Raw genomic sequence first — 22,532 nt, forward strand, 5'->3', positions numbered from 1 at the left:
GCTCTGACAAGAATATACGACAAATGGGATGGTCTTAACAAACAGGAGTTTATTCTTACAATTTGGAGGCTTTAAGTCTAAGTTCAAAGTGCCAGGCTTTAGGGGCTGGGTGAAAGCCCCTCAACCTTGGGGTCCAGCTCTGCCTCCTGTTTCCAGCCCACTGGAGCTAGAGGCATTTCTTCACTCAGACAGCTGCTGGCTGCTGAGGCTGAGAAACCCCAAGGTTAACAAGTAAAAAGGCACAGTCCCGATGTTACCAAACCACATGGCAGGCTATTAACTTAAGTCCATTGTAAATCCCAAGGTCGGCAGAGCATAGCAGGCTGCTGAGCAACGACACAGCTATATGCAGGGTCCAAGCATGCCAATGGCTACAGCCCATTCCCAAGACTTCTCCTTAAATACAGGAAGCAGATCACATCCCAAAGGCAGCTACTCAGATACTTGTGGTAGATCACACCATGGAGTTGATTGCCAGTCTAATCATGGGGAATAACTACCACCAGCTTCCCAAGCACTCAACCAGGCCCAGCCAAATTGACACACAAACATAACTACCACACTGAGTATTTGAACCAGTGGGCTCGAGACCACAGTCACTGGGCACATCAAGCTCAACTGGCGTAACACATTATACAAAACATTGTGCTACCTCCTACTTTGGTGAGTAGCAACTGGGATCTTAAAAGCTTGCAAGCAGCCATCTGGAGGAAATGATGAGTCTCTCCACATCCAGAGCAAAGCAGAATGAAGAAAACCAAATATTCATGGAAACAATTAGTCCTAGTGACTGGTACACCATGAGATCCTCAGCCTATATGACTATGAGACCAGAACTAGATGGTGTCCAGCTACAACTGTCAACTACTCAGAAGAGGATCTATGTAGGAGATCCTGGATAGAGAGTGAGAACAATGTGGAACAAAACTCAAAATCATTTGGAAAAAAAAAAAAAAGGGGGGGAGAGACCAGGTTTGCTGGTCTGATAGAGCCTGGTGGAACCTCTGAAACATGGCCCCTAGCTGCCCTTCAGATCTAGAATTGAACCCACACCTGTGGCCTCCAGCCAAACAAAAGACAGGCAGATGAGTTGAATATTTAACTGAGGTAGATACACTCCTTGGAGAGATCAATCATGGGAGAAAGAAGGGCTGGGTATGCACAGGGAGACAGCTCATGGGGCAAGAGTGCATGGAGGGATGGACACAGGGAAGAGTTAACTATCGGGAGGAAGTGGGAGGAAAGCTGTTGCATTGGGGTAAATTGTAGTCAATGTCATGAGACAAAGTGTATGTGAACTATTGCATGGAAAGTGAATTTGCTGTGTAAACTTCACCCAAATCACAATAAAAATAAATATAAAATAAAATAAAAAATCTTTTCCTACTGTATAATGTTCTTATAACAAACATTAAGTTGGTAGAACATGTATGAATGTACCAGAAGTTCCCCTCAAAATCTTACGTATCTCTTTATCATTTTCTGGTTTTTAGAAAAATTCAAGTTAAATTAGTATTCAATATAATAAATAGTTTATGTACTATTTTGTTTTTGCACTGTTATTTACTTTTTTTTTTTTTTTTGGCAAATATACAGATGGTTCTAATGATGTGATATTAGCAGCTGAGTAGACTCTCCTGGCCTAGTCTGGGGACCTCACAATAACCTGTAACGCTGTCTTAATAAAGAATTACAAATTACAAACTACCAATAAGCAAATTAACTTTTGAACCTGACCCATCATTTGCTTAAAATCTGATTCAATTACATTTTCTAAGAAAATTTATGAAATATTCTTAAATTATTTTCATTCTGTTTGACATTTACAATGCTAAGGGACAGATGACTCTGCATATACAATCCTGGGTCTGTAACACAGAGACTCTCAGAATAAATACTATGAGTTAATACTAAAGAATACTAATTTTGTTGTACATTAATTATTTCCAATTTGCTTTATGAAATATAACCAAAAAACAAAAACACAAAAAACATGGGTTTCACTACAGAAGTAAATCACCCAACATTTCTTCTGAGGAGTGGCTGGTGGATTTGAACCATCAGTTTTCTGGTTAGCAGTCAAATGCCTTAGGCACTATGCCACCACAGCTCCTTTATGAAATATAAAGAACCTGATATTATCTTGTATTATAAAGACAACTTACTTCTAATGAGTGGAAATAAAACGACAGAATAGGAAGAAAAGAGCTGAGGGCAATGTAGTCATTTGAGATGAAAATGAACATTTCAAATAAGGACACTTTTCCTGCTAAGGTTAGCAGTTAAAATTTTGCCAAGGTCAGAAATGACAAAATCACCACCAGAAACTTGACCAGTGACCTCAATCTAGTAGTTCCAAACAGTATCTTAACATTGTAAAACTGTTACAGCAGATGGCAACCCCATCACCTTTTGGGAACTCATGCCTAGCTAACTGTCCGCAGCCTTGGAGAAAGGTGAGCACGAAGCCCTTCCAGAGTGTGTGCTAGAGCCCATGTGGATTAGGTGACAGTGCACAGTGTGAGTTCCCCAGTGCACACTGGGGCGAGAATCACTGCCAACATCCGTATTTCCACTTGACATTCTAAAATTGTGAAGGGCTTGCAGTCCAACTGCTCATTTGCATATGTTTCCTTATTGACACAGTAATTTGAGCTAAAGGGAATAAAGGCAAAGTATGATAGCATCCACTCTTTCCACTTCTTTTAACTCTGTTGGCTCTGTATTATTTATAGTGCTTGCCTCTACTCCAACTTTGAAAGCAAAAGTTTCAGATCTCCCTCATTTGCAGATCAATACAGATTTGAATTTCTTGAAATTCAGAACATTGCAGAGCAACTCCTAAGAAGCTACAGTGAAGAGAGCTTGGAGGGGGGCTTGGAGATTTGTCACCCAGCATTTGCAGTGAGATTTTGACCTAACACTAGGAAAATAAAACCAAATATATCCCAAACATTATGAGATAAATTCTGGTAGATTTCACCTTACTGACAAGAAAGGGTTCTTTGTTTGATACCAGTTTAAGTCAGTCAAAGTAGCCAGTTGATTAAAGAGCAAGTAATTTAGAGCTCAGGAGCTCTGGTAGCGTAGTGCCTAAGGCACTTGACTGGTAACCAGAAGGCTGGCGGTTCAAACCCATCAGCCACTCCTCGGAAGGAAGGTTGGGCAATCTACTATCCGTAGTGATACTGCCTTGGAAACCCAAGGAGGGGCTGCTATAAGTCGGGTCCGACTCAATGGCACATAACAACAACAGCAACAACAATTTAGAAAAATCATTGAAAACCATGGAGCATATTATTACTCTCACACACATGGAATCGCCATGAGTGAGAATCAACTTGATGACAACTGGTTTTACTGGTAATTTTAGTCCTTCAGAGGAGCTTTGGTTGGTTTTGGGGAAAGAGGATTCAAGAATGCATGTAGAATGGGCATCCTTGAAGGTGTGTAGCCTTCCTGATGGAAGTGATGGACCACTTTGCAAGTTTTGTGCTTCATAGTGGGCTGAGCAGACAGAATGGATGTCATAAGGGTAGTAAGGATGGGCAGAAAGAGTCGGAGTAAGTCCAGCGCTAGTCTGCAGAATGGGGCCAGCCAGGGCTGAGGGGAGCCTGGAGGAAGAAGGGTTTTCTCAATCTGCACCTCCTGGCTGGAGTCCATCCATTCATCCAGAATCCTGTGGTTTGGCTTCTTGAGACTAAGCTCGGGAGTTCAGACGGGTAACAGCAGTCATCTGGGACCTGCCTCTCATTACAACACTGAGGTTGAGAGAATGAAGCCTTATCTCTTTGTACTGGATTCATATTTTCTGAGAACCCACAAGATACATCATACTGAAAAGACTTTTCACTGTTCATGGGAAAGTCTACAGTCCCAGCCCTCAAGGCAATCTCTTCTAAGTTTGATTAAAGCTGACTCACAGACAGTCTGGATTCCAAAGCTGTTTACCCACAAGGCAGTGAAGAAACCACCTAGAGAAGTTCTGAAAACACGCTTGGGGTCACCATGGTGCCATGGCTGGCATGTTGAGCTCTGCCATCCACCTGGATGCTGGGGCCTTTGCCATCTTCCAGATGTTGTTTGCACCAAGCTCCTGGCCCAAGTGCCTCATTTCTAGTTTCCTATCTTTGCCTAATGAATCAGACCCTGGATTCACTTATCATGTGAATCCTGGCAACTTTTCCTCTCAGATGTTTCCTGAGGCTCTTCTTCAAGTGGGAACAGGTAGTCTCTTGGGCTCTGTTCATATAGAACTACCCCTCTGCCTGTTCTCCCACATAACAGAGGTCAAGATTTGGATTCATCCTCTGCTTATGCCTTTGGGTCAGTATCATGTTGGCATGGTCTGCAGAGCTGGGAAATTCAGTATCTGTCCAGAGTGGTACACCTGCTCTCCAGGGTCACCCTCCCACACAGAACACACACATGATCAGGTGCTTTCAGGACACCTGTCTAGCAGTGACCTTGTTCTGTGGTGGAGACTGGGCTGTTCCAACCTCAGCTTAGAGGATGTATATCTCTGTACTCTCCTTTGGACTGATGTCAGTTTTCACTTTCAATCTTACACTCTTAGCCCACTGTCAATCAAAGCCCAACACCCACCAGCACTGAACTCTCAAACTAGACGCAACACAGCACCCCCACCCCCACCCCCACCCCAGCTTCTCTGAGTTACAAGAACATTTAAGGGCAAAACACCCATTGTTCTGGAGGAACTGAGACTACTGAAGAAGTGATTCATTACCAACACTCCTTCACCTGATTCAGTGATAGATGCCCTGATGCCTGGGTCATAAGGTGATTAGGAAGGAAAATGACTCACGTGAAAGGAGCCTATGAACCATAATGCACTGTACAGATGGTACAGACGATATGACCATCAGCTGGACCAAAGACCCCATACTGGTCATCCCTTCCAGGGTTAGCGGAAGTGAATGGCATACCCTCCCAAGGTAAGTCGGGGTCCATGCTCCTCTCCTGGCTCCCACAACACCTTGCACTTGCCTCTTTCACTGCAAGCCATACTGTATTGTAATCATCTGCTTCACATAGAGACAGCATGGAATTAGCCTCTTCACACCAGAAGTGTGCCTGTGCTTGACACACAGAAGAAATTTTACAAAGGATGAATGAATGCATAAGTGAATGAACAAAGAAATGAATAAAGCAAGGTTGGTTTTGCACAGTGAGTGAGAAGTAGCCCGGAAAACTCAACATAAAGTAATAATCAGAATGACTTTACCATCAGCCTTTTGCCCAGGGTTAAGACATTCTAGCCTTCATTTGATGCCTCTCCCTGGGACTTACCTGTATGGCTCCATGGTGCGAATGCCATAGAATAGTGCCTCCTCGAATAGGCCAAGGTTGATGCAAGCATCCATGGCGCAGTCGAGTACCTTCAGCTGGTAGATGTTGATGTCGGGAAGCTGCTCGGAGCTGCTGCTTATGATCGCCTGGCACATTGCCAGAACCTGTTCCCACTCTATTATTAACCTTAGTTAAGAATTCATTGTCTTCATCAAGAAAAAAACAAAAATAAAATGAGATTCTCTAAAAGGCTGAAGAGCTCCCAGGCACAGGAGGGGAGGAAGTGCCCATTATTTGCACAGATGAGCTGCCTGAAAACACATTTGAGGAATAAAAACACGTAAGTGGTATCTCAGCTAAGGAAATTCTGTTTACATCAACAAAACATCTTCTAACCAAGCCTGCACACTGGGGGATTAAATTTTCCAAAGAATCTCTTCATACTCCTATATATATTCTCTTTAAACCTGTTGTTGTTGTTGTTGTTACGTGCCGCCGAGTCAAACCCGACTCATAGCGACCCCTCCTTGGGTTTCCGAGGCAGTATCACTACGGAAGTAGGATTGCCCAACCTTTCTTCCGAGGAGTGGCTGGTGGGTTTGAACCACCAGCCTTCTGGTTAGCAGTCAAGTGCTTTAGCCACTATGCTACCAGAAATGCAGCTACTTATTAAACTGGATTAAAGATTAATTAGTTCAATTTAAGATTATTAACTCTGCTAACTTGTTTCCAAATTGATATGAAATTAAGGAAGCTTTAGAGAGATTTCTTTTTAAGAAGGAACTCATGTTTGCATCTGTGTCATCTGAATCTTGGGCATGTATGAGACCACATACCCACACAACATACACACACATTCTGGGAAGCAATTTGTAGAAATTCATTTCCATTCATATTTAAAGTTTTTGGTAATAAAGCAAAGTGACCCAAGCCTTTACTTAACCAAATGAAGGTTAAAGTATTCTTATTTTAAGATATTGCACCCCCAAAAGAGAAAAGAACATGCCTTATGCACATAAATTGTGGGCAAAGAGGGAAAGGATGCTTTAAAAAGGATGGGAGGAAGACTCACTCTCCACTTCTTGGCTACACTGACTTTCTGATTAACACAAATCAATGGCTTCATCTCATGGACCCTCCCTGAGTCCTCACTTTTTTACAACTGATACCTTGTCTTCTTAGCAGCAGAGAATTAAAGACATGGTAAGTGTTGGCTGTTTGCACCCATCAGCTGCTCTGCAGGAGAAAGATGAGGTATTCTGCTTCTGTAAAGATTTATAGCCTTAGAAACCCCATGGGGCAGTTCAACTCTGTCCTACAGAGTGGCTATGAGTCAAAATCAACAACAAAACAAAGAGGTTTGATTTTTGAGGTTTGGTATGGAGAGTGCTGTGAAGCCCTCAGCTGTAAAAGGTCAATTATCTTCAAAGGCAAGAGTAGAGGCACACAGTGACTTCACACAGTTCTTTCCTGTGCTGCTGTGTTAAGTGATGTGGTAGTTAAAGTTGTGTGTCAACTTGGCTGGGCCATGACTTTGAGTAGTTTGGCAGCTGGATGTAATTATTCCCCATGATGAGACTGAATGTGGTATAATCAACTCCACGGTGAAATCTGCTGTGAGCAGCTAATGAGTTGCCTTTGGAGTGTGGTCTGCTTCCAGTATATAAGGAGACATTTTGGGAAAGGTCTCTGGCTTCCTGACACATTGGATCCTGCATTTGGCCAAGTCATCAGGGCCTGACATGTTGCCTGACAATCTTGGGACTGTTTCTGGACTTAACCTAGTTGCCTGCTGTGTTGCTTTCTACTCTTGGGACTGTGCCATTTTACTTATCAACCTTGGGTTTATCAACCTCAGCAGCCAGAAGCTGCCTGAGTTAAGAGATGCCTCCAGCTCCAGTGGGTTGGGAGCAAGAGGCAGAGTTGAAGCCCAGGGTCGAGGAGCTTTTACCCAGTCCCTATGTCTAGCCTCCTGTACTGTAAGAAAATAAATCACTATTTGTTAAAGTCATCCACTTATGGTATTTCTGTTATAGCAGCACTAGAGAACTGATATAGATGAGGTGGAGGCAAGGATCAGTCCTTCCCCTACCCTGCCCTACTTTCAACCAGTGTGGCTCCAAATCTATGTGCTTTCATATGCTGGAATTCCGATGGGGGAAAGAAGGAAGGTTTGAAGAGTTCAGATATAGTAGAAATAGCATAAGCTTTGAACATGGATAAAGGTTCTAAGTCACTTAAGTGTTTCGGAATAGGACAGAAATAGAAAGCTTGGTGTCATTGTAAGAATTAAGCAAGATATTGTATGTAAAATGGAAAAAAAAAAAAAATCATTTTGTGCTCCACTGTAAGCCAGGCAGGATTCTGAGCACCAGGGACACACTGAGGAAGCATTTAGTGCATGCACAAAGTACATGCTGCACAAATACTAGTGGCTTCCTCCTTCCATTATCAGGCTTAACCATGACTAGGCTTAAGGAATATGGTTCAGTGACTGTGTGTTATCAAACTTCCCCCATCTCATACTCCTCTCCACTCCCACACAGGATCCAGTCTCTTCACAATCCATTGCTCATCTGATGCTCCACCCTCCAGCCTTCTTCATCAGTGTCCTAACCCAGCATGTTCCATCTGGACAGACAGCCTACTGTATGCTATAATACTCCTTTATCCCTCCCTCTAGCAAAACCTACTTCTAGTATCCAGACTTTCAGGGTACTGCTCACATTTCATAAATGAATTTGGCCAGTTGTATGAGTATCAATATCTTTATAAACCCTCACAGAAAACATATTTTCCTTTTAGCAAGGGCCTCCTGGAGGTATAATACCTTAACCAGAGGCATTACTTCTTTGGTGAGAATTTCAAGCACAGTACACTGATAAGGGCCCTTTATGTCATATCTGCTACCCCAATCACCTATCTGACAGTTTGTTGTATCGTGGTGGGGCTTGCATGTTGCTATGATGCTGGAAGCTATGCCACCAGTATTTCAATGACCAGCAGGGTCACTCATGGTGAGCAGGTTTCAGCAGAGCTTCCAGACTAAGACAGACTAGGAAGAAAGGCCTAGAAATCTACTTCTGAAAATTAGCCAATGAAAATGTCATGTATCGCAACACAATACTGTCCAATCTACATGCTAGAAGTGTTGTATGAAAGGAGAGGTTAGCACTCCCCTTGACAAGGGATAGAAGAGGTCCTTGGGTCTTAGAACACACATACGGTTAAGGCATTGCTACTACTTTGTGGCATCTAACCATGGTTTTGGGAGCTCTGGTGGTGTAGTGACTGCTAACTAGAAGGCTGGTGGTTCAAACCCACCAGCCACTCCTCAGAAGGAAGGTTGGGCAATCTACTTCCATAGAGATACCGCCTCGGAAACCCAAGGAGGGGTCACTGTGAATCGGATCCTACTCCACGGCACTGCGTTGCATTTTGCGTTACATGCTAGAAGATGAGCTCCCTAAGTTGGAAGGTATTCAAAATATTCAGTGGCCACAACAATAAATTCAAGCACACCAACAATTGTGAAGATAGTACAGGTCCAGGCAACATTCTGTTCTATTGTACATAAGGTCATCATGAGTTGCAACCAATTTGATGGCAACTAACAACAACATTCATTACACCATACAATTTTGGGACAAGTCCTGTCTCTGAGGAGTTGACTCTAAATCTGGAAGACATATAAGGTAAATGGCATTAAATTGAAGGTAAATGAGTTGGTGATTTTATTTTGCATTCATCTGCCAAGTATGTGTAAAGCTAGCTCTTTCTTCAAGAGACTGAATGTATTCCCCAGAGGTAAGGGGAAGCCATATCTTAGGTAATGCACTGATTTTGTAACAGATTGCTGGGCTAACCTCTATGGCTTTTCATTCCAGGATTAGATATTTGACAAACTGTCAGGAGGAATGACTGTCTCTTACACAATGCTAGACATTTCTGTGGCAAGCCTTTGCACCTAATTTTAACATTGTGTTGTTTGACCTTCACTATTATTTACCTTTTCATTTATACATGCTCCAGCTCATTTTAAAGGGGCTTGAGGTGACAAGCCTTAGAAGTAAAAACCAGATGTGATGTTCTGCAGTTACTCATAGGAATACATCTACTTTATCCCCTAGCAACCTGGAAGGGACCGCATGCCAACTTCTCTCCCTAACACTGGCAACCATCTCCTGGCAAACGAAGTAAAACTTTTCCTGTAAAACACCCCAGTGAGCAAAAAAATTGAATAATTTTACTAAGAGGCTTTTTTTCCCAAGCTAATGCTGGCACCTGTTTGCTCAAAGATTTAGTTACTGGCATTTGCCCATTGTTTACAAGTCATTCTGTTCCAGTGTGGCAGGGATGGGCAGCCCATCCAGAGAATGGATATAGATACCATTTTTTTTTTTCTTCCCTCCTTGATTATTTTTTAATGATCATAAGAGGACTGGGGAAAAGAGGAAGAGGAGTAAAGTAAATTCACTTGTAAATTAAACAACTCCTAGAGGCACAGAGATGGCCAGACAACAGGACTTTTTCTCACCTAATCATATTACTCTACTGCTAAAAATTCTCCCATGGTCCCCTCTCACCTGTAATGTCTAATCTCCTTTCCGTAGCATTGAAAGCCTTGCCAATTCCCCTGCTCTCATACTTAACTGCTCAAATTTTTCAACCTCACGGTATTTCACATCTATGTCTGTGCTTCTGCAAAGATTATTCCCTTTGTTGGACTTCCCTTCTTCACTTGTTTAGCCTGGTGAACTCCTACTGATCCTCCAAGACACAAGTCGATTGTCACCTCCCCTGTGAAACCTTCCTTAACTTCCTGAAGTTAATGATTCTGCCTTTGATGTCCCTATAATATCTCTCTTTACCAAAAGATGTATTTATTCACTTATTTACTACTCCCACTCAGTGTGAAAGTTGTGAGTACAGGGCTGTGTCTTCTTAATCAGTAGATCCCAGTGCCTGGCAAGGTACCCGCCATAGAGTCAGTTTTCTGTAAAACCCTATCAAATTGAGACTGAACTATAGCTGTGTCATCCCTGGGTCCTGATTCTGCTGCATGAGACCACACAGAACAAGTTTACCACACATCACTGTAAAAAGTCTCTGAGCTTATGACACTGTAAAAAGTCTCTGAGTTTATGAACACAGCCTTCTGGCTCGCAGAGTCTGCAGTTTTCCATCCTGTCTAAAGACAGGGTTTCTAATTCTTCTTTCATCCCTGTTCCACTCCTCAAAACTTATGTCAATTTTTCTATACCCCTCTTAATATGTTCTGCCTCAAACTGAATAGAAAATTCCATATAGATCAATATCATCACCTCTTTCAACCTATAGTCTACATTTCTATTAATGCAACCCCATATCACAGTAGGGAGCTCTGGCAGCTAACCAGAAGGTGGGAAGTTCAAACCCATCAGCCACTCCTGGAAAGAAAGACTGGGCAATCTACTTCCGTAGTGATACTGCCTCAGAAACCCAAGGAGGGGTTACTATGATATCACAGTAGTCTTTGTGGGAAGGTTATGTCACACTTAAGCTTTATTACACTTTGCTCTTTACTAAAATTCTAAAATTATTTCATGTGTTCTGCTGCTAAGCTTTATGTATATTTATACATATATTGAACTTTTTGACCCAAACAGAAGATCTGACATACACCTTTTAAAATTTCATCTTTTTAGGCTGAGGCATCATTCAAACCTGCAGGGATTTTTTGAGCTTGTGATTCCATCCTCTGCCTTCTTTCTCATCTACACTTTTTTGGAAATTGGAGGAGCCTGTGTTCTATGTCTTCATTCAAGGTACTGAATCAAAGCTTGAAGAGGGCTGAGATGAAAACAGAGTCTTCCAGGATGACAGTGATCCAATTAGCATCAATTATTTCACTATAGCTATTCAGCTGTTTAGAAAGACACCTGGTTATGCTAGCATCTAGCATAAATTTCTTGAATACTTTTGTCAAATATCTTTCTGAAATGTAAAAACAAACTTTACCAAAAAAGGCACATAGTTTGGCATGAATCTATGGATCAACTTGCTCTTAGTCACTATACAGGATCCACACAGCATCTGGTGATCACAGCTGTCTCTTCCTCCTTTCAGTAACTAATTCTAGATTCTTTACTGGGACTGCTAACAATCTCACTGGAGTACATAGTTGAGAAACTGCTATTTCACTTATAAATATAGAAACATTTACTTAACTGTGGTCTCCTGTCCTTTACAATTCTTTAAAGACCATTGTATGTAGATTAAAAGCCTCATTTGCATTTTCTTAGCTGGGAAATCTACTTCTGTAGAGATAAGGCCTGGGAAGCCCAAGGAGGGGTCGCTATGAGTTGGGATCCAGTCAACGAGTTTGTTTTTTTTCTTTTAAGGGGGTAGGGGGGTGGATATAATTGACCCAAGTTATCTGAATAAACTTTTACCATCTTTTCCAATTACTTTGATCTTCTCTTTCTTACTTTTGATTTCCCTTTGCCCCACATTTTTGCTTACATGAACTCTTCCACTGGGGGTTACGTCCCTTCCAGCTTCTTCCTATCCAAACCCTGTCTCTGATTCAGGATACCTCTCACAAAATATAACATCAATGGAGCCTAACAAGATGGCCTCCATCATAAACAATCTCTCCTGACTCTAAACTTTGACCCATTCATGGCCATTATTATTTATCCCAATAAAATTTATTGTGCAGTGACCCTATTGCCATTGTAGTTAATTGATGATTTAATATGAAGATTCTAGATCTGAAGGTCAATGACATTAAATTATAGTATTCTAAGCTATTCTTTCCTAGAGATGTAGGTAGTTGTGGGAGAATCCACGAACGTGTTACAATTTACATATGAAGAGAATATTACTTATTGTCCTCAGAAACCAAAACCAAACTCACTGTGGTCGAGTTGGATCAGACTCATAGCAACCCCTTGCTGGGTTTCCAAGGCAGTATCACTACGAAAGTAGTGAATTTTGGGTTATTAACTAATGGTGGTGAGGTATTCATGCTGATCTTGTCACAATCTTCCCTAGCCATTACCCAAATTGTTGACTGGGGTCAGGGATAGAACCTGTGAGTAGGAAACAGAATAAAGGTCACTACCTCATTGGAAGGTCAAACTCTGGACTCGGCCTTATTAATGTCAGGTTCAAACCAATAGGGATCCAATCTCAACAGTCCAATTTAATCCACAGGTAAAAGGATACTCCAATGTGCCTTCAGTTCTTCAATTTTTTTCAGGGATTCTTGAACTTCCTTCCAAACTTGTTCATTGCCAGTTAGCATGTCAACATCCTGCTAGGGCCCAAATGAAAAGACAGGAAAAACAGACAAATAACTCAATTAAAACATGAGCAAAGGATCTAAATAGACATTTCTCCAAAGAAGACATACAAATGGCCAATAAACACAGGAAAAGATGCTCAACTTCATCAGACATCAAGGAAACGTAAATAAGCACAATGGTATATCACTCACACCCACTAGGTTGGTTAGAACAATAACAACAACAAAAAAAGACAGATACTAATAAATGTTGCAAGGATGTGGAGAAATTGTAATCTCTTATACCACTAAAGATAATGCCAAATGGTCTAACTGCTTTGGAAAACAGTCTGGCAATTCCTTAAAAGGTTAAACATAGAATTATACCAAGTGAAAGAAGTCAGTCACAGAGAGGTCCACATGGTATATTGATTCTATTTATTAAAATGTCTAGAATAGGCAAACCAATAGAAACAAAAGTAGACTAGTGGCTATCTAGGTTTAGGGATATGGAGGGAACTGGTGAGTGACAATGAGTGGGTAGAGAGTTCCTTTTTGGGGTGATGAAAATATTCTAAGGAGCTCTGGTAATGCTATGGTTAAAGCACTGGGCTGCTAATCAAAAGGCTGGCAGTTTGAACCCACCAGCTACTCCAAGGGAGAAAGATGAGGCAGTCTGCGTCCAGAAAGATTTACAGCCTTGGAAGCGCTATGGGGAAGTTCTACTCTGTCCTATAGGGTCACTATGAGTTGGAATCGATTGGATGGTAGTGGGTAGTGTGGGGAAATGTGATGCTGGTTGCACAATTTTGTGAATATATTTAAAAATCATTACATTGTACACTTTAACTGGGTAAACTGCATTACATATGAATTATATCTCAATATAGATGTTACAAAAGACAGAGGGATGAGAGAAAGTATTATTTATTAAGAGGCCTACAGATAATACTTAAACCAAATATGAGCTTATCAATCAAAATGAGGCTAGGAAAAAAGAATATGCATACAAGTACATGCGTGTGAACCAGTTCTCACTTCTGCAAAAACCATATATATACACAATCAGAACAAAATAAAATCATGAGCAACTGTTTCTTAGATGTATGTTCCCTGTTTAGTAAGTAGGTCCTCTATCTCACCTGTTTGCCATTCTATTACAATATCGTAATTAGTGCTTTTGAATGAATGACTGAAAACCATGTGCCCAGCATAGTGCTAAGTGCTTTACAAATATTTCATTTTAACTTCACAACAGTGCTTTTAGGTGTATGCCATCACAGCCAGTGGACTCACATGGGTGGGCAGTGGGAGTAGTCCACACTAGGTCAGACAATGAGAGGATGGTCTACAGAGAATAATAACACAATGGTCTGTAGAGAGTCTAAAAATAATAATGAAACCAATGGAAAGTAGAATTTATTTTTATTATCACTATGCAACTAAAATTTTAAACAATGTCAAAAAAAAAAAAAAAAAAAAATCTCACTGCTGTCAAGTCAGATCCAACTCATAGCGACCCCTCCTTGAGTTTCCAAGACGGTACCACTACGGAAGTAGATTGCCCAACCTTCCTTCCAAGGAGTGGCTGGTTCTTCTGCTCCAGGTCAAAAGGTTCTCACCACCTGCTCTCTGATACACCACTGATCAGACCCATTTCGCTGATGGCAAAACTGAGACTCAGAGATTAAGTGACTTGCCCAAATTTATTAGCTTGGAGCCAAGGTGAAATCAAGGTGCATTTGATCCCAAAAGGTTGGGTTCTTGTTGATATACTACTGTCTCTCATAAACATCTCTATGGCCTCATTAGCATGCTCCCTAAAGTCCTGGCTCTTTAAAGTGGTATTGTCCAACGCAATAGCCTGCTAGTCACATGTGGCTATTTACATAAAATTTAAATTTAAAAAATTCATCTCAAATGCATTGGATTTCAAGAGCTCAATAGCCAAATGTGGCTTTGACTACCATATAGGTCAGTGCAGAAACAGAACATTCTTGTCATCACTAAAAGTTTTATTGGACAGCACTGCTTTCAAGAGGTTAATCAAAGTTGAATAAAAAACCCTCAATAGGCACTATTCAAAACCAGGTTTTCAGTAACCATTTGATTCTCAATGGCTGTCAGGGAGAAAAGCTGTCCTAGGAAGATATATCAAATCATGGCCAGTGGGGGTGGGGGTGGGGGTGAGATGGTAATGATGAGGGAGGCCTACTTTTTCAAATGAAATACATATCCCTAGAGATTCTTCGGGAGCTCTGGTAGCATAGTGGCTAAGGCACTTGACTGCTAACCAGAAGGCTGGCGGTTCAAACCCACCAGCCACTCCTCGGAAGGAAGGTTGGGCAATCCTACTTCCGTAGTGATACTGCCTCGGAAACCCAAGGAGGGGTCGCTATGAGTCGGGGCCGACTCGACGGCACATAACAACAACAACAACAACAGAGATTCTTACGTACCTACCAGGGAGGTTTTTAGAATGAACACTGTGAGAATTGCTGCCAAAGTCAGCCTATGTTACCAGTTGTTGTTGTTGTTATGTGCGGGAAAATACATATCTCTTAGATGTTCCATGGCAGAAAAAACCTAAGTTGTTAGAGATATGCCACACCATCTTGAGTGGCTCTTCCAGGTTCTTCTTCATTCCCTGCTGCCCCACCCAAAGTCATAAGTCAGTTAAAGGAAGTCGAAACTGAGCTTCCTGCAAGGCGTGAATTTTAAAAGGCAACATAGCCTCTGATAGGTTAAGACCTTTTCCCCCAGCTCTGATGTACAACCTCCTAACCCCAGGTCTATATAAGACCACCATCTTCCTGCTCTTCCTCTTTTCCTCTTCTTCCTCCTCTTCTTCTTCTGTCCTTCCTCAGTGCAGGCGCCCTTTCGCCTCCTTAATAAAATCTCCTGTTTGGTACCCTGGTGTGTGGCGTGGTTGTTGAGTGCCGACAGAGCTCTAACATAAGTGCCACTGAAAATCACAGAAAAGAGATCCCAAGAGCAGGGTGAAACAGTGGGTGTGTGTAAGAGGAAATGAGTGTGTTTGTGTGTTTTTGTGTAATAGAGCTAAATGGTCTGTATGTACAGTGTGTATTTGTAACATTAAAAACCAAAAATCAAACAGTTGATGTCAAATGGATTCCCACTTACAGTGACCCTACGCGACAGAATACAACTGCCCCATAACATTTCTAATAATGTTATGTTTATGGAAGCAGGCTGCCAAATCTTTTTACCGCACAGCAGTTGGTGGGTTCAAACCACCAACCTTTTCTTTAACAGCCAAGGGCTTAACCACTGCACAACCAGGCCTCTTTATGTATAATATAATAGGGTGGTTTAAAAAAGACTCTATAAGCACATTCTATTTCTTCTAAGAAATTCTAACTAAGTACTTAGCTTTCTGGACGTAGAAGAGGGGGAAAAGTCAACTGCCTTTCACATAGTGAACAACAGTCTCCCTTCAAATAGCTGCTTAAGCCCATATTCATCTTCCTAAAGCCTTTGTTCTATCACCTCACTTTCCTGCTCTAAATGCTTCAGCAACTCCCTGCCACCTCCCAGATGAAGCTCAAATGTTAAATTTGGCCAAACATAAAACCAAAATCAAATGCATTGCTATCAACTCATAGTGACCTTATAGGACATAATAGAACTGTCCTATAGGGTTTCTAAAGGAGCTCTGGTGGTGCAGTGCCAAAGGCATTTGACTGCTAACTAGAAGGTTGGTGATTCAAACCCAACAGGCACTCTGTGGAAGGAAGATAGAGCAATCTATCTCCATAAAGATTTATTGCCTTGGAAACTCAATGGGAGTTGCTATCAGTCAGAATCACTCATTGGCAGTGGGTTTGGTTTATAAGGTTTCCAAAGCTGCAATCTTTATGGAAGCTGATTGCCACATCTTTTTCCTGTGGAAAAGCTGGTGGGTTGGAACTGCTGATCTTTCTGTTAGCAGCTGAGTGTTTAACCACTGCACCACCAGGGCTCCTTGACAAGCGTGGCCATTCATAGCTAGACTCTTGGCAAAATGTCTTGTTTCTTAATCCATATGGTAGGCAGAATAATAGACTCCCAATGATGTCTACAAGGAGCTCTAGTAGCACAGCACCTAAGGCTTTTGACTGTTAACCAGAAGGTTGGTGGTTCAAACCCACCAGCCATTTCACAGCAGAAAGACTGGACAATCTACTTCCATAAAGATTTACCACCTCAGAAACCTAATGGGGGTCACTATGAGTCGGAATCAACTCAGTGGGTTTGATTTTGGTTTTGGTTTTTTAATGATATCTACATCATAATCCAAAGAACCTGTGAATATGTTACATTATATGGCAAAAGGGAATTCCACTGCAGGTGGAATTAAGGTTGCCAAACAACTGACTTTAAAATGGAGAGATTATTTTACTGAGGAAGCCCAGTGTAATAACAATTTTTTTAATGCATTTTATTGAAATACAATTTATGTACAGTGAAATAGACAGAACTAAAGTGGCATGGGCCAATGTTTTTTTTTTTTTTTTTTTTTGCAGTGTCCCCTTCCTTTCCTTCCCACCTCAGCAACCAACTAAGAAAGTTTTCCTCCATATATAAACCTTTCCTTGACCCTCCACAACAACAAATTAATACTATATTTGTCCTGCTGTGATTGACTTATTTCACTCAGCATAATGTCCTCCAAGTTCATCCATGTTATATGGTGTTCTGCGACTCTACATTATTCTTTAGTGCTGCATAGCATTCCAGTATATGTATGTACCATAGTTTGGTCATCCACTCTTCTATTGATGGGCATGTAGGTTGTTTCCATCTTTTTGCTTTTGTAAATAGTGCTGCAATGAACATGGGTGTGCATGTATCTGTTCCTCTCCTGGCTTTTACCGCTCTAGGATATATACCTAGTAATGGGATTTTGGGGTCAACTGGTATCTCCCATTCCAGCTTTCTAAGGAATCGCCATACTGCTTTCCACAGCGGTTGTATCACTTCACAGTCCCACCAGCAGTGTATGAGAGTCCCAAAATCTTCACATCCCCATCAGCAACTGTTATTTTCTGTCTTATTGAACCTGGCCACCAGTGCTGGGGTAAGATGGTATCTCATTTTTGTTTTGATTTGCATCTCTCTGATGGCCAATGATGGTGAACATCTCTTCATGTATTTACTGGCCACCTGAATATCCTCCTTGGTGAAGTGTCTATTCATGTCTTCTGCCCATTTTTCAATTGGATTGTTAAACCCTTTGCTGTTGAGGCACTGGAGTTTTCTATAAATCTTAAGAGATAAGTTCCTTGCCAGATATGTAATTATCAGCAAATATGAATTTGTTGCTATCATTTTGTTATGTGCTTTTTTGTTGATTTCTTTGTTCCATATAATTTTCTGTGTTGATCTCATTTTGTTTATGAATTGTATTATCATTTCCTTCATTGTATTTGTTTTAGTATTTGCTAAATATTTTGGCTGGTCCTCTTTTTTTTATTTTGATGTGAAGGTTTATCATTTTCCTTTGAGGTGACCCTGTGATTTATAGTTTTCTTCTCAAGTTTAGAACAGTCCATTCTACCTTGTACTTGTCTTGATTTCCCTACCATTTAGAAGTTCTGTAGCTACAACAATTTTTTCCCTCTTTTTGGTTTATAGTTGTCTTCATTTGTCAATTGATGTCTCTGGGTCTTTGTTTACAATCTTGTAGGCTTACTTACTTTAGATACTTCCATAGCTAGGTTGGTTTCTGGGTTATGTCATCATGTGTGTTAATGGTCAGTTGTTGTTGGCTATTGTTGCTTCTCTGTCCAAAGGACTCCCTTTAGCATCTCTTGTAAGGTTGGTCTGATTTAAACAAATTCCTTTAATTTCTGCTTATCTGGAAATATCCTAATTTCACCATCATATTTTAAGGACAATTTTGCTGGGTACATAATTCTAAGTTGGAATTTTTTTTCTTTCAGGGCTTTATATATACCATCCCATTGTCTTATTGCCTGCATAGTTGCTGCTGAGAAATCCAAGCTTAGTCTTATTGGTTGCCCCTTGTAGGTAACTTTTCATTTTTCCTGTGCTGCTTTCAGGATTTTTACTTTGTCTTTGGTTTTGGTGAATTTGATGATGATATGTCTTGGTGATTTTCTTTTGGGGTCTATTCTGTTTGGGGTTCACTGGATTTATTGAATGGATATATTCTCATCTTTCATTGTATCAGGAAAATTCTCTTCCAACAAATCTTCGACAATATTTTCTGTGGTTTTGTCTCTTCCTGTTCTGGAATTCCAATGACATGTAGGTTATTCCTTTTGATGGTATCCCACATGAACCTTAGGCTTTCTTCATTTTGTTTTGATTTTTTTTCTGATTGATCCCTTTCCAAAGAAGTATTGAGGTATTTGTCTTCAATCTCACTAATTCTGTCTTCCATTGCATCAATTCTACTCCTTTGCCCATTCAATGTGTTATCAATTTCTGAAAATTTGGTATTAATCTTCTGGAATTCTGTGTGTAGATTTTGTATTATTTCTAACTTTTCATTTTGTCCTTGTATTGTCTTTCAAAATTGTTCTAGGGTTTTCTTCAATTTTGTCAGTTTTTTCATTGATCTGTCTCTCAATTCATTGAAGATACCTATATAATTCTTTTGAATTCCTTATCAAGGAGTTCCAATGCTGCATCTTCCTAAGGGATGTGTTTTGGGTCTGTATCTGGTCCCTTGTTTCTCCTGCTTTATCTTGCTTCTTTGTGTGGGCTGTGATGCTGTTGTTTCTGAGGCATTGTGATGTCTTTGTGTTTATATTTAATTGGTGATTGTATGCTGGAGTGACTTGCCCATGATTTCTTTCCTTTGTTTTGTTTGTATGTTATCTCTGTAAGCAGGATACTGTGCTGTGCTCTTCTATTCACTAAGTGGCAGCAGTTATACACTCACCACCTGTCTCCTTTCCTGTTGTCAGCCTCCTGTATGTCCCCGCCATCCTTGGCAAACAGCCTATTCTTAGGTCCCTGGAATCCGAATTGGAATGCTGCCACTTGTAAAGATTCAAAATGGCCACACCCACGGTCAGTGTAAATATAAAAAATGGCCACCACTTGTAAACGTTCAAAATGGCTGCACCCTCGGTCACTTTCCATATCCAAAATGGCCACCACTTGTAAACCATCAAAATGGCTGCACCCTCCAGACAGTGGAAAGTCCACAGCTCATGTTGTTTCCCTCCTTGCTATTTCCCTACCTAGACATAGGCCACGCGTGTAATTGTCCCTGCAGCCCTTGCTGATTTGGGCTGATGTTTAGATAAATTCTCAGGTCCCAACACCACTTGAAACTATTCAGGTTGTTGGTCCCGTCAGAGTAGCTAACAGTCCACTGCTCTGTCTCTGTAGTCACTGTTTTCATTCAGGTTTTTTCACTACTTGGTGCCTAATCCACTTCTGTATACTTCCTTTCAAAGCTCAGGACTCCAGGATTATCTTCTATATCTCTGTCAATTAGTTTCTCTTTTCTTTGTTGAAGAGGGTCTGTGTAGCTTGTCTGCCTATTCCTCCATCTTCTGGAAGTCTGACACACAATCGTCTTTAAAAGTGGAAGAGGGAAGCAGAAGAGGATGTCTGGGTGACAGGAGGTGAGAAGGACTCGACCTGTTGTTGGTTTTGAAGACAGAGGAAGATACCACTAGCCAAGGAATGTGGGCAGCCTCTGGAATCTAGAAAAGTGAAGGAAATGAATTCTCCTCTGGATCCTTCAGAATAATACAACTCTGCCAACACCTTGACCTTAGCTCACGTGATCTGTTTCAGACTTTTGAACTCTAGAACTGTAATATAATAAATTTATGTTGTTTCATGCCACTAAGTTTGAGATAATCTATTACAGCAACAATAAAAAACTAACACAATCCCTAACATAGTTTCAGTTTTTCTCACTACTAGAGCTTTGCACATGCCCTTGCATTACCTGAAATTTATTCAATCACTCATCTATTCAATTAACACTTAATGAGAGCCTATGAGCCAATGTTCTCAACACTTGTGAAAGAGTAGTGAACAAACTAGACAATTATGATGCTGGAGCTTACACTCAAGGGATGGGAAGAGCTTATGGAGACAGAAAGTAAACATACATAAGTAAAGTATATATTTGTTAGATGGAAAAATAAACAGGAAAGAGGGAGGGGGAACACTGGCACCAGGGAGTTCAGTTTTAAACAGGTGATCAGGGAAGCCTCACTGAGAAGTTGATATCTGAGTAAAGATTCTGGAGGTGAAGGAGTAGGAAATAAGAGTTCTGGGGAGAGGGAATAACAAGTGCCAGAGTACTGAGGCAGGAGCATGCCTGCATGGTACAGGAAAGGCAAGGAGGTCAGTATGGCTAGAGTTCATGGGGTATAGTTTGTGTGCATGTCATATCTTCCCCCTTGAATCACAAACTACTTAAAGGTAAATAGAGGTTGTATTCTTCTTTGATCCTGCCTTTCCCAAATACTTACCCCAGAGCCTTGTATTGTAGCAAATGCTCAGCTAAATGTCTATAGAATGAGCTTGGAAGGAGATAAGTAACATTTATTTGGAACCTGCAATGATATGTCTATTATATGTATTTCAGTTATACCTACTCCTCACTTATTATCTTGTTATCCAACGTTTTACATTTACAACAATAATAAAAACATCTGCTGTCCAACTATTTTTCACATTAACGATGTATGTCTGGCATGAACACTGAGGGGCTAGATGAGAGTAAGACTTATGTATCAACTTGGTTGGGCCATGATTCTCAGTGGTTTGGCAATTATGTAATGATGTAATTTGGCAGTTATTTAATGATGGAGTCATCTTCCATTTTTGCATAATGCCAATTTTCCCATAAGGACCTGGTCTTTGAAACCTAATCATGTCAATAAGTAAGGAGTAGCTGTATTCTTCACAAAACTCTTGTAGGACATTGGTACCTGAAATTTACAATGTACAAGGTAGTCCTAAGGCTTAAATAATTGATCTAAATGTCCTTCCACCCCTAATTGTCAGAGTGGGATTCAAGCCCAGCTCTGTCTGGGTCCAGAGTCCATGTTCTTTCTATTACCTTCACGTTTAATTTGAATTTATCTTTCTCCATGCATTGCATAAAAAATGAAGCTCATGCCCATGAGTTAATAAATTTAAAATATCTTCAAACCATGATTCCTGAGATCTTCCTAGTATCAGTACTTGAAAAAGGGCAGCAAAATCTCCCAGCGTGGAACCCACAGTGGATCCTGCATCATTTCATCAAGCAAGGTGAGATCATGGCTCAAGGCAGAACAGTTTCATATGGAAATTATATTCACAACCAAATCTACTACTAGTGAATATAATCTGATTAGCTGTTCTTTTAGGTTGACCCTAAGCCTTTGTGGGACACACTCTGTGGTGCAAATGGGTAATATGCTCAGCTGCTAATCAAAAGATTAGAGGTTTGAGGCCACCCAAAGGTGTCTTAAAAGAAAGGCTTGGTGATCTACTTCTGAAAAATCAGCCATTGATACCCTTTGGAGAATGGTTCTACTTAAGATACACATGGAGTCATCATGAATCAGAATAAATTTGATAGCAAATGGTGGTAGTGGAAGCCGTTATTTAGTTAACAGAACAAGCATATTTTGGAACTGCTTTCAAACATTCAGAAACAATAGCTTTTTTATTGGAGCTAGACAAACATACCCTAAAAGCAACAACAACAACAACAATAAACAAAACCCACTTCCGTTGAGTTGATTCTGACTTATAGTGACTCTATAGGAGAAAAGATTAAAGTTGTCAAAGACTTTATTTGATTTGGATCCATAATTGACACTCATGGAAGCAGCAGTAAAGAAACGAGACATCGTGTTGCACTGGGCAAATCTGCTGCAAAAGACCTCTTTAAAGTGTTGAAGAGCAAAGATGTCACCTTAGAGACTAAAGTGCACCTAACCAAAGCCATTGTATTTTC

The 22,532-nt window shown here is 40.7% G+C and overlaps 1 protein-coding gene and 1 non-coding gene across 2 annotated transcripts in view; one reads left to right on the top strand and one right to left on the bottom strand.

The window, feature by feature from the left end:
* Nucleotides 1–22,532, bottom strand: part of SMYD3 (SET and MYND domain containing 3) — a 1,342,222-nt gene that overhangs the window by 190,808 nt on the left and 1,128,882 nt on the right. Inside the window, exons 9-10 of the mRNA XM_007955714.2 lie at nucleotides 12,523–12,610; nucleotides 5,311–5,485 (exon numbers count right to left, since the gene is read on the bottom strand). Coding sequence (XP_007953905.1) covers nucleotides 5,311–5,485; nucleotides 12,523–12,610 — 263 coding nt within the window. The remainder of the gene's footprint in view (nucleotides 1–5,310; nucleotides 5,486–12,522; nucleotides 12,611–22,532) is intronic.
* Nucleotides 8,459–8,581, top strand: LOC122151534. The gene has a single exon (XR_006164197.1). It is a non-coding gene; the product is annotated as a U6atac minor spliceosomal RNA (small nuclear RNA).

This window comes from Orycteropus afer, unplaced genomic scaffold (assembly GCF_000298275.1).
Source record: "Orycteropus afer afer isolate SDZICR_OR568_19922 unplaced genomic scaffold, OryAfe1.0 scaffold00533, whole genome shotgun sequence".
NCBI lineage: Eukaryota > Metazoa > Chordata > Mammalia > Tubulidentata > Orycteropodidae > Orycteropus > Orycteropus afer.